At 48.4% G+C, this 16,034-nt stretch overlaps 1 protein-coding gene across 2 annotated transcripts in view; it reads left to right on the plus strand.

Annotated features, from left to right (window-relative positions):
- The window catches only part of ADAMTS7 (ADAM metallopeptidase with thrombospondin type 1 motif 7), a 77,594-nt gene that overhangs the window by 44,045 nt on the left and 17,515 nt on the right, over window positions 1-16,034 (plus strand). For both annotated transcript variants that reach the window (XM_085301520.1, XM_085301522.1), the window contains exons 17-20: window positions 6,125-6,251; window positions 6,906-7,119; window positions 11,459-13,321; window positions 15,452-15,604. In XM_085301520.1, the coding sequence (XP_085157646.1) occupies window positions 6,125-6,251; window positions 6,906-7,119; window positions 11,459-13,321; window positions 15,452-15,604 (2,357 nt within the window). The remainder of the gene's footprint in view (window positions 1-6,124; window positions 6,252-6,905; window positions 7,120-11,458; window positions 13,322-15,451; window positions 15,605-16,034) is intronic.

Here is a 16,034-nt window from a genome sequence, read left to right on the forward strand (position 1 = left end):
CTCTCTTTGAACCCCACGCGTCCCTGAGATCCCCTGGCTCGAGCAGGATGTGAAGCTTTTGAGGGACGTGTGTGTGTGAGCGTGTGTGGTCTTTTTATCTCACTGCGCTCCTCAGGACTAATAGAAAGCAATGTTTTCCTTTTATTCCATAAACAGAAGTTGGAAGGATCTCTCTTGAGGTTTTTTGGCTTTTTCAGCGCTCCCTTAGCAGTGGCGGTAGGTGCGAGCGCAGCGCGGGGCCGTTGTCAGCCCTTGGCTCACACGGCTGCAAGGGGCTGCCCAGCCGGGAGGGCACCAGTCCGCCCAGCCTGCAGAGGGGCGGCTGGCTCCTGCACATCCTTCCTCAAGAGCAGCAGTGTCAGGGCCTGGGGCACGAATGCTTTCGATTGAATTTCGCTCTGTGAGGTGCCAAAAGTCTATTTTTGCTTGCCCCGCAGGAGCTCGAGGAGGTCTCGGTTTGCAGCTGAGCTGCTGTCGCGGCTGGCCGGGAGCGCAGCCGGTCCCAGCGCGCTGCGTGCCCAGACAGCTCGCTCACAGACAGCCTTAAACACACGCACGTGGCTGCTCACGGCCCGCATCAGGCTGTCCTTAGGGCTTTAAGTAAGTGTTTAAAAAAAAAAAAGAAAAAGAAAAAAAAAATCTATGTGTGTGTAAAAACAAAGGGAATTCAAAGAGCAATTCTTTTTTTCCATTGAAGCAAATTAGCATTTTTTTGTCGTTTTCTGTAATTGCAAAAAGGGTGYATGCAAGCTCTATTAATAGGTGAATATGTGTCCATGTGCACACCTCATGCACACAAAACTGAGGCAAGCCATGTTCCCAGCTGCCTGAGGAGGCTTTGCCAGCGTTTGCTTCAGGCACTAATACCCTGGCCGTTGCTGGCCAGTCTCTGGAAGGGACCCCGCTCCAGGCAGCTACAAAGCAACATGTGCTTGGAAATGTTGCCTGGCAGTTCCTAGCAGATAGATGTTAATGCCTTCCCTGAACCATGCAGATTTTAGTGCTACAGGAGTTCACYGGGCTTTTTGTGTATATTTGCTGTGAGAGCTCGGGGCAGTGGATCATTTGAATGCCTGTAACGTACTGTGAGTGTAGAACTGAGGAAGATGTGAGTTGAGGTCAGTAGCTTCTATTTAACACCAGCTTTTAATTGTAACCTTTGATTAATTAGTTTCCAAAGTAGAAGGGAAATGCAGGAGCAAATCAGACAGGAGTCAGTCTGTGAGGAAGTTCATAGCTTGTGTCCCCTTGTGGAGAAACAGCACCAGGGTCTCAGCACAGCGAGCTCCACCAGCAGCTGGCACTCCGAAGCCTCAGGAGCCTTGGAGCCATGGAGTTTAGGAGTTTCCTCTTTTCAGCAGAATTCAGCAGCTTTGGTAGGTTCATATCAGTCTCAGCTGATTGTGGTTGTTATTATTTACAGCTCTCCCAAGTCATGGGTTAAGTATGTGTTGCAAAAAGAAGGACAAGAGAAGATAGCAAAGCAGAACGTTGAAAGTGAGGTCATCCTTAAAAATTTCACCCTGTAAGTGCTGCAGAATGGAAGCAGGAGGCTTTATCGGTTCATTTATCCATTAACTATGACTGTGGCAGAAGGCTGCCAAAGAGAGTTGTATTCTTGCCAATTAACTTCCTTTTGGATACCTCCCTCCAGAAAAGACTCTGTGTGTGTATATACACACATACACACACACSAGTATATATACACACATGCACGCGCACACTAATTGTAAAATCAGGATATGGCCAGTGGATCAGGAAATGTCAGGGATGGAGGCTGCCAAGATAACATGCTTCCCTGGGGGCTGCTGCCTATTTGCCATAACCAACCCGCCACATCTTTCCCGGGATATGCTCTTCCATGTGATTTCACCACCTTGAAATGGATGATTCCCTGCAGAACCGAGGCTTGAGTCCTGCGCAAAGGTGAAGTTTGCAGAGGCTTTTCACAACACGAGAGGTGGGGGAAATATGTTTTCCACTCAGATTAACTGTGGTTGCACTGCTAGTGGCTGCAGGGACTAAAGCGAACCCGACTACTGCTCATTTTGCAGGTCGTGCTCAGCCGTTGCTCGTCRCGTGTGTTTAAGGTCACAAAGAGTAACTGAGGGCCCTAGCAGGGGGAGTGAAGGGCTGTAGCCGCTGCTGTCCTAGGCCAGCCTTTGCACTCACGTACACAGGAGTCCTCCTGCTTCCCACATCCCTTTACTAGAGTGCTTGCAGGTACGTCCCAGAGACCTGAGATGCCCCCAGAACGTGCCATGGAGACACGAGCTCCACGAGACAAGGCATTATTTTTGCCTTTGCTTGCTGATGGCTGCTCTTCTCTCCTGTGCTCCTTTGCTGCAGGTGGGATCCAGGCCAGTGCTGGATGCAGCAGGAGCTCCCCTGCCTGCCCAGCGCCTTGGGGCCTGCATGAAAAGCCTGAGCTCGGTCCAGTCTCATTCCTGGGCTGTGATCTTCCCTAGCACGCATGCCTAGCTGTTTGAAAGTATGAAAATATTCATTGAAATGTGCACTGACCAGTTTGATATTTTGCTGCTATTTTTCCATTCAGCAACTTCTGCCCATCCCAATAACAGTATAGATGTTCCATAATCCAGGACTTTCTTTAAAGAAGAACTCCCTGTGAAGGGAAGGTCCTTCTCGCTGCAGCAGCTCCTGGGGCGGGGGTTGAGTCGAGGACCGCTGGTGCTGGCGCTGGGGAGCCAGGCAGCTTGAGAAGCTGTGCCTCGAGGGGTGCTTTGCCTTCATCCCCATCGAGCCAGGGGTTGCTCCCTCTCCTGTCTCAGGAGCAAGGCTGGGGTTAGAGGGTAATCCTGCCRTGCTCTTGATGGGACTGCTTGTGCAAACAGTGACCCTGGTGCGTTCGCGGGTGCTGCTCTGCGGGCAAAGGTCGGCTGCATGACAGAAACGCGGTTGGGGTTACGGGACAGGCTTTCTTACCTCCTGCCTGCAGGAAACTCGGCAAGTAGGTACTGGACAAGTCCTGTATTCTTTTAACCCTGCTGTTTATGTCTTGTGGCTTGGGCCTAATGCAAGTTTCCTGGTGCAAAGGGGCCTTTTTCATCCTGTGGTGCCCAGGCTGTGTGCATGTGAAGTAGATGATGGCGGGACAGATGTTCAGCAGGTTTCAGGCAGCACAGCTTTCTGTCCATGTGCCAAACCGGGTGGTTTTCATCTAGATTTGAACATGATGATCATTTTTCATAAGGGAGAAAAAAAAGGCCGTCTAGCACGGGATGTTCTTGATTGTGCTGTTTCCACACAAAAGGTCAAAAATGATTTTGGGGCCAATTTAGATACATTAGCAAGCACTGTTGTAAAGTAAATTGAAACTCAGATGGAAAACACGAGCTCATACACACGGTGGCAGGCAGTCGCCATTGATGTCCGAGAGCAACCGTGGTAGCCGCGCGGAGAGAGACGGGCACCAGATCAGATCTGCGTTTGAGCTATGAAACTGCTTAGAGCAAGTCCGCGCTGCGTCTGCAAAGGCGCCGCTTCGCGCGTCAGAGGGATGCCAGCCTCCGTGTGACCCCGCGCGCAGTGTTGCAGCTGCTCCCTGTACCACCGTAGCGGCAAGCTGGGCAGGGTTCGCAGAACTGCAAAAACCGCAGGAGCCAGAGCGCTGAACTCCACAAACCCCGACGAGCTGAACTGAAGCAGTAACTGCGCGCTGGGGGTTATCTTTGGGAAACTGAGCTCTCTGGAGCAAGATTTATGTCTTGAATATTTGCTCCAGCTAAGGCAGAAGTCGTGGGACTGAGGCAGGAGGGCCTGGCAGAAGGCTCTGGCCCTGCGCGGGGAAGGTAGTCAGGCTGGGCTTCCTCACTGGCTTGGAAACCTGCGGAGGGCTGGAAGTCCCAGGGCTGCTGACATTTTAAAGAGGTGCAGGCAAAATGCTGGGGGTGACAAATGATTGGCATCAGCGTGGCTGAGCTGAAAAGCGGCTTGCACAGAGGCGATACCAGCTGCAGCTCCCGTGCGATAGCAGTGTTGTATCTGTGTCTGGGGCGGCAGATATCTGCCAGGCTGCCTTAGGTTGTGTTTAGGGAGGCAATGGGTAAAGCTGCAAGGGATCTGCAGAGGATCCACACAGGACTGCCCAGGAGCACCCCAGGCRGTGCTGGTGTGCTGTGTTCCTTTAAATCAAGTCAATCAGCCAGCTGAGACAAGAACCGATTTGAGCACGAGGGGTCCGGCCCCAGCCCCCCGGCCCCTGCCAGCCCGCAGAGTCAAGCAGCAGCAGCCCATGGCAGGGATTTGCGTGTCCCTGGGGCATGGGAGTTGCTGCCCCTCGCCACCCGCACTGCACCCGGCCATCCCAGCCCATGGGCACACACCGAGCTGCCGGGAGCCGGGCTGTGTCTGGCAGCCAAGGCAGCGAGCGCTGCCGCTTACGGGTCTCCCCAGTAAGGAGTGTACATCTAATATTACACCTAAAGAATACACAGTGAAATCCAGATTAGGAAGCCCTGCAGATCTACCCCTTAGGTGCAGCTTCCTCCATCTGCAGAGATATTTTCTCAGTAGGTTTTTTTTTTTTTTTTTTTTTTTTAATTTTCAGCTGCCTGGAATTGGAAGGAAATAAAGCGTGTCAGACACAATGCTGTCATGGGCAATGGTGAGCAACATGCCTGTTGCAGGAGTCAGCAGGGATCTTTCTCACCCATTCACCAGGTGTTTCCTATTTTAAGTAGCCCTGGTACTGAGCAAGATATTGTTATTTCATGCAAACAATTGCATTAAAATAGCTTTTCAGTCTGAGAGAAATCGGTGGCATGCCCAGTGCTTGAGCAGGGCTGATGTTTCATGCAGGAAGCTCTGAGTCTGCACCAGGGCTGGTGTGTGGGTCGGTTGCAGGTGGCCCCGGGCCGTGGGGCACCGGAGGCACCRGCGGCTCGCACAGGCTTGCTCCTGGTGTCACTCACCCACTAGCGCCCAGAAATACCAAGCAAAGAGAGTTGTTTAATGGACTATTTTATGGAACTTGTTACCTCTTCTTAGGTATTTCCTGACATCCCTAAGCTCCGAAAAAAGTGTAATCTCACATCTTTTCTTTTTCTTTTCTTTTTTTTTTTTTTTAAGTGCAACATTTCAGTTGTACAGTTCAAGTACAACAAATCTTCCTGTAATTTGCTTTTTAGCTTTCTGCTTGAAGGGTCTTGGACTTGGTAACTGGGCAAGATCTAAAGCTTGCCTTAGGCTGGACAGACAGCTCAGGCATCCTGCCAGCCCTGGGGAGATCTTTGCTTTGGCCACTCTGCTTGGCTGGTAAAGCCTTGGAGCCTGCACCAGGGATGGTCCCGTGTGAGCTAGAGTCGTCTGACCCCATGCTGGGTGTTCAGGGTTGTTTTCCAGCACTGAGTTTTACAGGTCTAACTGTATGCCTCYTGTATCACGAACCAGGTTTCCACCTCTCCTTTCCACTGCCCCAGCAGAGCAGGAGGCAACGCGGAGCTGGCGTTCCAGTGACTCAGGCACAGCCGGCCCACGCAGTAACAGCTCCGAGTGTCGGTGCCAGTGGGGGCTCTAGAAGTCTCATTTTGTTTTTTCTATTTTTAATACACCATGTTAAGGCCTCCTGCAGCTTTCTGGCAGAGGATGCTTAGTGGTTTGATTACATTGGCAGTAATCAAATAAAGGGATAAAACCACACCAGAGCAGTGATTTGACTGACATCTGTGCTGCTTGGTGTTTCAAAGGGTCTAGTGTGGGCAGAGAATTTTATTCCTTCTGTGTGGTAAGCTTTGTATTTTCTTTTTGGTAGCGTTTTTCCCTGGATGATTTAAAGAGGGATCAGGGTGATGTGGCTGGGAGCCCAGCTGGCAGAGGCAGGCTGGACAAGGCACTGGCTGTCCCTATGTTTTGCCAGGAACCGCACACATGTCTCTCGGCAAGCAGTGGTCTGCTCTTGACATCTGCTTGCCCTGCATCAAATCATGTCATTTGGTGGTGTTTAATTACCACGTTCCTGCTGCAGCCCCTCCGGGGCTGGTGAGAGCGGCTTGCACACAGGTGTGCAAGCGGACACAGCTCCTGACATGCCAGGGCAATTTGCATTGAGACTGAGCAGGCAAGAATGACCCTGTGTGTTTTGTGCTTGCTTGTGTGTCCCCAGGGGTCCAGAGACAGATAGTGCACTGTGTGGAAAAGCTGGCCGGGATTGTGGAGGAGAGGTACTGCGATGCGCTGACCCGGCCCGACGACCAGCAGCGGACATGCAGCGAGGAGCCCTGCCCAGCCAGGTTCGTTTTCTTTTCCTTCTCAGCAAAACTCTAATGCTCTAGCAGGGTGACAAGGGTACGTCAGACCTGGGCCTTGGCATTGCAGTGCCTGCACTGCAGTGAGCAMCTGCTGAGAAGCTGGCCTCATCAGAGGTGTGCAGCCGTTTGCGCTGCTGATTTTGCACCTCCTCTGGCCCAGAGTGAGGAYGCTCACTGGTACACTGAACAGCTGCAGGGCACTCTGTGTTTGCAGCTTGGCTCTCAGACCACGAGCTGCCCTGGGAAAGGATCATGCTGAAAAGGGCCAGGAGTCCCCCTATGTCTTTATGTAAATAACCATCTCAAGCCACACAATACTGGGACTAATCCATCCCTGACCCTCAATCTGGGCACTCTGACCTTTGGTTGGGTTGAAACACAGGCCACTGTTGGGATCCTAATTCCCCCACGACCCTGGGCCCAGCAGAATGTTACAGATTTCTGAAGTCCCAGCTAGCCGTAGCGTTTTGCATTCATCTCCTGGCTCCAGATACTCCTGCAGTTTGGAGCGCGGGCGGCACTATGGGCCCACCACCGAGCAGTGCTCAGTGTGCTCAGTGTTCTGTAGCATGGAGCAGACAGGCTTCTGCAGGCTCAYTCCAACTTAAATCATTTCTCCTTTCATTTTTTTCCTAGATGGTGGGTTGGCGAATGGCAAAAATGTTCTGCCACATGTGGCAAGTCAGGGCTTATGAAGAGGACAGTGCTTTGCATCCAAAGTGTGGGAATGGATGAGCAGAGGGCTTTGCAGCAAGCAGATTGTCAGCACCTCTCCAAGCCAGAAGCCACCGCTCCCTGTCACAGGGAGGTCCCCTGTCCCTCTCAGTGGGCCACTGGGGACTGGTCAGAGGTGAGAAAGAGCGTAAAGAGTACAGTAGTCACAGTTGCTTGCAAAGCTGGAGGAGTACTCGGATAAACATGTGCAGGATGTGTTTGGCTCTGTTGGCACCACATGATCTTTTCTATGGGCTTTCATTGTAAAACCAGATCAAATGTAAAGGAATTTCATGGTACAGAAGAGTCTCAGGGTAAGAAATGAACACAAGGCGGGTTAATTTTTTTTTTGTTCTTTGAGTTTTGCTGCTTTCTCTATCACTGAAGGCCATGCTCGGTGCTTGTTGCAAGGAAATAGAAATTCAGAAACGAGCTTTTAAAGCCTTCAGTGTATTTTCCAGCATTACAAATCTTCCCTTATGTTTTGGCAAAAGACCAGAAATATTTCATGCTGGCTGAAGCAAGGCATTACAGGCAAGCCGGGGTCTAAATGCGCAGTGCATATGTGCATTTGTCGGCAGATGGCCATTAAGTTGTCACCAGGTTTAAGCTGACCCGTCTCTATTCCCCCTCCCAAAATATAGAAGCTGAAGCCAAACTTTTCGCTGAGGGAGCAATGCATATTGCTGCTTGGCTTGCATGAGGCCCTGGCTTTTACAGGGATAAAGCAGCTGAGCCGAGGTAGGGGGAGTCAGGGGAAGTGCCCCCTGCCCTGTACTACACAGCCCTGCAAGCTCATCACAGTAACAGTGCTAGTGCAAGGAGCCCATGGGGCAGGACAGCAAATGGTAAAAGCAGCAGGACCCCGTTGAACCCCGGTGCTCTCAAGGGGTTGGGTTGATTAACATAGTTGTTCTGCAAAAGCAGCACTTCCAGAGGGTTTTATTTGGTTATATTTACTTTCTTTCTGTCCAAGCAGCTAGGATGGCCCAGCTAGGTTTACTTTTGCTGCTGCATTACAGCCCAGCACCTGATTTGGAGCTGCTCTCCTGCACAGTAACGCTCCTATGAAATGGGACTATTTCTCAAAAAGGGAATTTTTGAACAATGTATTAAAAAAAGAAGTAGTAAATGACATGTTCTGTGGATACTCTCTGTTGCATTCTTTTATTTTTGCATTTTTATCAATCAGCTTGACTGCAGACTGAGGTTTTWTTTTAACCAAAAAATCGTAACTCCTAATTTAAATGGTGGTTTCAAAAAATGTTTAGTGTGAAGAAAAATATCAGAAGACGAATCATGGGAATTGAGATTGTTGCTAAGAAACAAAGAGAATAAAAATATGAACAGAAAATTTAGAGACTAGATGAGAGCTATTTAGAAATATTTTTCTAAAGGCCCACAGAAGCCACAATTGCACAGTTGAGAAAGAAGGCTGCAAGAGTTTAAAGAAGAAATCATGAATTCCGAGTTGCCTTCGGGTCTGTGCTATGTATAGAGCCAGCACAGACTGTCACAATGGTCCTTTTYGGTTTTGTAATCTATTAATCTGTGAACCCATGAAAAATGTGCTTCAGATTTTAAGATGTCTGTAATTTTTCTATTCTTCTTTCACTGTAAGTGAGAACCTTCTTTTTTTTCCGTTTCCGCAGCCACTAATAAATAGAGAAATTTGAGTGGCCTGGAAGCTTTCCAGAAACATAGTCCATTTATCCAGTGATAATAGAGGGGTTTATTGCTTTTTTTATATTTGCAGACCATAATATAGGAAAGTACAAATGTGTGTCTTTCACTTAATGCATCTGGGCAGTCTATTGAAGCTGAAAGGACTATTCACAGGTTTGGTTAGCCACTGTTTAAGCGTTCTTGGGTCTAGGAGTTTATGCCTTCAGAAGGACCCTGAAGCATTATACATCCGGCTTCGCGGACTTTCCGAAGAAGTTATCAGAGTGCTCAAAGGATTATTTGTTGTTTATTAATATATGAGCATATGCATGCAGGAACATCTGTCTCTTGCTCACAGGAGCGTGTCTGACTGTGCAGCCTCATATAAYGCGACTTGCAGCCCTTGTGCTTGATGCTAAACTTTCCTGCAATCCTCGTGTGTTCCTCCTGTAAAGCTAATTCTTATTTGTCTTGCCAGGGGCTTTCCTGATAGTTGAGGATAAAAAAAATAAGCCTCCTCCATTCCCCTGCAAGACATACAACACCTGGAAACTCACTGAGCTTCTCTTCTGGGCCTAGTTAGAGCAATTTGCTAGGAAGTTTCAGCTTAAGGAAGCTATGGAAGTTGACTTGCATCTTCCCTGTTTTGACAGTAGTGTCATGGTAGGGTGAACCAGCTTGTTTGTGACCTGTTTGGAGAGGCTGATATGTGGTAATATTTAATTTTAGCTACATTGTGTAACTAGTGGAAATGCCTGGCAATGGATATGTGATTTTATAAGCTGTCCCTTGTGCCAGGAACTTTCCTTAGCCTAGATTTTACTCCCATTTGACATTTCCCAAGAGATATGAAGGCACAGCCTGGCACTCRGGGAGCTGGGCACCCCTTTTGGCTGCCAAATCAACAGCTCAGGAAATGCGGAACTGAGAACAGCTCTTGCCCACGAGGAGGCATCCCACAAGTGGGCTCCCAGGTGGGAGATGACCAGACGTGGCATAAGGAGCGCAGGGATCAGAGCAAGTCCCGTCCGGCACCTAGCCCACTCAAGGACCAGGCAAAAATGAAAAAGGCCCAAAATAAATGAATATATTTTATTTGAGAAGAAAGGCAATTTAAAAGCTTTCCCCAGGAGGCTAAGGACAGAAGTAAAGACATGAATATTGCTCTGACACAAGATCACACCATGACAGGAGAAATTCAGGCATCCAATGGCAGAATCTTATGGAATGCTTGCGACTGGTCCCCATCCCACCTCCAGGCCCAGGCAGCCACAACATGCCCTTACTGGCAGTGGCGGGTGGAACACAGAGGTGCACAAAGCTGTGGCAGGTCTAGGATCAAACCCATGTCTCCTAGATCTTTCYCGTGCAGTAGAAACCCACAATCCTTCAATCAGCTGTAGTAGGAAAGGAARGGCCTGCTTGTCTGTCACATTTGGCCATCACCAGCAGTTGTATATTCTCAGTTCTGGATGTATAAACCCATGTCAGAGAGTCTCTGTTGTTGCTTTGCCTGGATGACCACACTYGTGATTTATAGCCAGAAGCGTCCTCTCGTTATTAAACCTTTCCCCACCACAAGTTTTTGTAGGACAGAGGATGCAGCCATCATGCTCTTGCAACTCAGCAAAATGACTTCCAGGTTTATTAACACATGGTGAGGGCTGGATCAGCCCTATGGATGGCCGAGTCACAACACTGGTGTGTGAGAGCTGCTGCACACGTGCACACAAACGTGCAAGCACACGGGGCAGGTTGGCCAGACCCAGCCCARAGGCTTAGCAGGTAACCTGAGGTCTCTGTGTGTCCACCTTAAACTCTAGTTTCCATGTGCTAGCGGCTTTGTGTCAAACCCTTGCCTCAGCCAATGCATTTTCATCCAAATAACAGGCATTTTCATAGAAATCCCCTCTACTAGATTTGTTTGACTTGTTGATTGGTTGTTCTTGTTAGCTGGATTTTGTAAGGCACTTTGATATATGTGACTAATGCTCTAAGCATCTGTCATAGCAAATGCAGCAATCTGTGGCTTGTGCAGCCCACATGCGATATTTGTAGCACTACTATTTACTTATGGAGCAGAAAATTTCACTGTTCTTGTTTCCAGTTTGTGGGTTTCTTTTGTACTGAATAATGTCAAAGAGACCATTGTGGTGAGGGTGGGGGTGTCCTCAACAAACTTCTTATTGACCCATGCTTTTTTTCTGTCCTTTACTAGGACAACACCCATGTTATTCTCCCCTTCTTTAAAAAAAATCTTGTCTAGAAGAAGAGCTGTAATTCATGGCAATAGGTCACATAAAAAAGACTAATTACATCATCTTATCCAATGCCCTTCAGAGTATCTTTCTCCCAGGAAAATTGTTTCTAGCTGCAATGCAGGTCAAGGATCACCATAAGCAAAATATCCTGCAATGTATACACTCCACTGAGATGGTCTTTAATGGGGAATTAGCCCAGAACTASACTCTTTCAATAATGTGCAGATTATCCAAAACCACGGATCAGACTTTCAGAATCAAGGACCACAGTATTCAGCAAAACCCTCAGGAACCAAGTGGGTGGCGGGAGAGGTGCAGAATTACGCGAAGTGCCTTCGCCTTGTGCCCAGGCCCAGGCTGTCCTGGCTGATTGAAAAGTCTTCCTACTTTGGAAGCTCAGAGAGCATGCACGCAAAGAGGYGCAGCCGTTCCCATGATATCCTGAGGTTGGCTCGTTCTCATGCCCGTGCTTATAAAATCCTTGTGATTTATTGTCCTAAATCTGCTCTGCTCTTGTCTCTTAAATTTTCATTTCTCTTCCTTTTCTAGTGCTCAGTGACATGCGGAAATGGAACACAAAGGCGCCCTGTTTATTGCAGCAACAATACTCAAGCAACTTGCGATCCTGCAGAAAGACCGATCTCGGAAACTATTTGCTCTTTGCAACAGTGCCAGAAGAAATTAGAAAACACCAACACTGACTGGTCTGGCAGTGGGTCTTCCAGCAGAGAAGTATTTAATGAAATACATTACATTCCCAATAACCATATTTCTAAATTTAACCCCTTTATTCCAAATATTCCAGAGCCCAATGATGTCAATATCATAACTGAGGAGGACTTTTCATCCAGGAAGGGAAATGTCTTTGTTGACGATTTTTACTATGATTATAATTTTATCAATTTTCACGAGGATCTGTCTTATAATCCCTTTGTTGAGAAAGACACCAAAAGTGAAGGGCCTAAGCCAGACCTGAGCACSAGTAACGTGGAGGATTCTTGGGAGATACCTGATGATGATCTGCACACCATAAAACCAGGAGGAGGAGCAATGGAAGAAAATCCAGTAACCAGTGAAGCAAATGCTTCTGCTGCTCTGCACGACAAAGAAGAGAAGGAGCCTGGGGGTCTAGTCATTAATGACCTCCCTAGTGTGGCCCCAGAGCATGAGGTTATCAGGACGGCTGCTCCTGCTAATGCACTTCCTTATGGCACAAGTGATGAGAGGGAAGAAATACTTAGGCCCTCCTCTGAAGACCACCCATCCATCCAGAATGTGAAACCACATGACTCTMTAAACAACCGCAGTAATCTGCCCCCTGATAACTCCCAAAGAGCCGTGCTGACAAAGACTGTTTCTAAACAGGACTCTTCAGCCAGTGGCCTCCCCACCTCGTCTCCTTATTTGGCCATTCCCACCCCGCTGGTGCCTGCTGACAGGGACAGTGCTGGGAGGGATGATGCAYATGGTGGTTTCAAACGTAAGAGTGAGCTTGGGAGCAAAGAGGAAGATCRTAAAAGTACGGAAGTTCCTGATGACGCTGGCAGTAAAGAGTACAACTTGGCTGGCACTGCTTGGACAGGCCATGAAAACTCAAATGAAAAGGTTTTTTTCGTCATTAGTGACGATAACGATGCTACTCCCAATCCCAGAGAGCAGGAAGCATGGGCAGAGACAACAACAGGAGGGGAGACTGCAAGCATGCACACAGCACTGGAGACCAAAGAGCTGTCACAGCCTACAGAGAAGGCAGAACTTTCCCCCACCACACAGAGACCTGAGCAGGAGATGGGAAAACGTAGCGAAGAGACTGATCCCGGTGCCAGTCCCTCTCATTCAGGCAGSAGCGAGCCAGGAGCTAACAGAGTCCCCACAGCAGAGCTGGACCCCCAGCAAGAGTATCGCAATGCCGTTTCGGTAACCTCTGCCACAATGGCCTTTCCACCACCAGTGTCCTTGCCTCCCCAYGTGCCAGGGCCATCTACCCAGCTCACATCCGGTGGTCTGACTCAGCAAGGTGCCCTGACACCAGTTGTGCCAGTGTCCTCATATCTGAGCCCGACTGCTCACCCAGCAGCAATACCACCCTCTGCWTTAACCCCGGTGTGGTGGACTGAGATGGGACCAGATGATATGAAGATGACCTACTACATGGAGTCTGTGTCTCTTAGTGCACACCAGACCTCTAGCATGGTCCAGCTCAGCAGTGCTGCTTCAGGGCAGCACTCACTRTGGGGAACCCCAAGGACACTTGATTATGGTGATGGGAAACATGAGTTATCCCAGCCCACCCCCCAACTCTTGCGGCACTTGGAGAAGGAAAAGATGGAGATGGATGATTCCTTGCTTCTGCCATCGACTGCTGTAGCAGCCACTGCAATGCCCAGCTGGGAGGTTGGGAACTGGAGTGAGGTATGTGTTGGTTCCCATTAAAGGTGTAACCTGGTTGTTATGCAGGTAGGAGACCTCTTCCTTTTCCAGAGTTGATCTCCAAGGCATTCCTATTTGCATGCAGATGATGTGCATGGCTCTCACAAGCATTTTTGCATTTTGGCCAAACACCAGTGTCGAGCACATGGTGGTGCAGGTAGTGCTTACCAGCACTGTGAGGTGTGGAAGGTGCACAGCTCATCCCACCAAGGGGCATGGGAGCTTGAAGCTACCCACAACCTCCCGTGGCATAAGTCAAGTTCTGGTTGTGAGTCCTGCTCGTGCTCCAGCTACTGGTCCATCCAACCCCACACCTTCAGGCACCAGCCACAAAGGTGGCTGCTTGCCCTCTGCCATGCATTGCTCAGCCACAACCCACTCCCAAAAAGGCACATTTGAAAGAAGCCCACGTGCTGCCCTGGCAAGCCTCCCTGCTCCAGAAAGATTGGTTTCCCTGTGCATGGTATCAGCTAGCTCTCCAGGGAGGCCAAGGGTAGAGGTGTGTTTAGATAGTGGTARCTGTGCATCAGATGCACCCAGAAATGTGCTCCCCATCCAGATTACTGCCAGAGGAATGAGCAAGCCCAGAGCTCCCTGGGCTGGGGCTGTGCAGACACGCACAGGGAGCCTGGATTTTAGTGCATGAGCATACTTCTGGCATTTTACAGGAGAGAGTATCTTAAAATATGCTACAAAATGACAGAAATTTRAATGTCAAGTGTAAGGTACATCAAGGCTGCAAATTACCAATGGGAAGAGGCTCTGCTGAATCTGGTGAATGTGGTATTATCAGTAATTAGCAGCTATCATTTTACTGCATGGCTGTCCTGTGGCTGCTCTTTGCATAGCATTTGCAGTGACAGACTAATGGCTTACACAATTCATGGTGATGGGGTTTTATCAGAAAGCACAAAAATAATAAGCCTTCAGTGTCAYGAAGCACTGGAGACTGATAATTAGGAGAATCTTTTAAGGAGTCTGCACAAAGGACCTAATAACTTTCAGGACAATACTTAGTATCAGTAAAATACAGTCACACATTTGGTCTTTATGAAAGGGCACYGAACATCTTTCAAATGCTACCCATGGAACTAACAAGACTTCATTCAGAGCACTCGAGTAAATTCTGTTCTCAGTTACAGCCCTGGAATAGGACTAATTTCACTGCTGTGACATAGAGTTGCATCGGGGTAATGAAGCCAGTACATTTTGAAAGCCCTGCAAAGGCTTTTAAGATGGATTGGCTGCTACAAAATAGATCAGATCAATCTAGAAAGCAAGGAGTGAATCCAAAAAAAGAAGGTGGAGACACTGCCTTTCAGGTGAAAGTGAACGATAGGGAAATCTCTAACTGAGCTTTTAACACTAAGAAAAAAGCAGACACACAGGAATTGTAAAAGAGAGCTGAGCATGAAGGAAATGAAACATATATTTATGAGAGAACAGTCAAATAACTGAAGCCATCAGTGATAATTAGTAGAAACCTAACAATTTAAAAGCTAAAGCTACCCCCACTACTCAGAAATCAGCACCACTGTYCCTGTTTTCTACAGAGCTGCTTGGCTGAGTGGCTATAATTACCCATGGTCAGTTAGAAACTCATGCAGTCCACCACCRTCCAGATCTGTGAATCAGAATATGTAAAACCTTGTGGAAGTCAAAACCAGAACAGGAAGAGAAAGGATAGTCTCAGCCAGAGCAGAAATGACTGAAGTGAGTTAAGGAAGAGGGCTTTCCTCCCTCTTCTCCCTGATGTCTGGTGGACCTGATTAAAGATGAACCTCTTGCTGTGGGATTTTCAACCCATCCCAGAGAATTCTCCAGCAGGGTTAAGTCCTCTGCTAGACAGTGCTATGCTCATGCTCTGGAAAAATGTCCTTTCTCTATACTGTCATGTGGCCCTACCATACCATCACACTGGTCTGGTTTTATTGGCAGCCCTCCTCATCTCCATGGAGGAAGCAAGGAGCTGAACCAAGTTCTTAGTGATGTTTCTACTGGACTATTTAATTTTGTATTTTGGCCCAGACCTAGCTTCTAAGGCAGTTACAAGATGACGTGGTTTGGATGGATGGATGGAGAGGAGAGGAGAGTCTCTGTTCTCTGTTGCAGTGCTCTGCCACCTGCGGCATGGGTGCAGTCTGGAGAACCGTGCATTGCAGCACAGGCAACAGCGAAGACTGTGTTGCTGCAAATAAGCCTGTCCCTGCTCGAAGATGTTCCCTGAGACCATGTTCATCGTGGCATGTGGGGAACTGGAGTAAGGTAAACAGAAATACACACTCAGGCATGTCCTTCCACAGTGTTTCCATTCATAATCTACAGAAAAATGAAAGCRGCTGGTGCTCACCATGCAGCTAGATGCATGCTCTTGCCCCATGGCTCCCAGGGRAAGAAGGTGGAATTTTTCCCTGGCAAACAGTTGGGTTGGAGATGTCCACTTGCAGTTGCCATAAGGTTTAAGCTATTTTATCTCACTCTAATCTTTTTATTTTTCCTGCTCTTGAGATGGTTTAAAAGCAAGGAATTTGCAAAAGCTAAAAAGGAAGAGTTTGAATGTCTCTGAAAAACGTTCTTGAGAATCTCCTGCACTAGCAGGAGATGTTTGCAGTTASTTTGGATGAATCCACTGAAGTTAAATGCTAGGAAAGAACCCTGACTATTCTGAGTGGCCTCAATTTCTGGGATACATGGA

Source organism: Rhea americana, unplaced genomic scaffold, assembly GCF_003343005.1.
Source record: "Rhea americana isolate MKP2758 unplaced genomic scaffold, rheAme1 scaffold_178, whole genome shotgun sequence".
Taxonomy (NCBI): Eukaryota; Metazoa; Chordata; class Aves; order Rheiformes; family Rheidae; genus Rhea; species Rhea americana.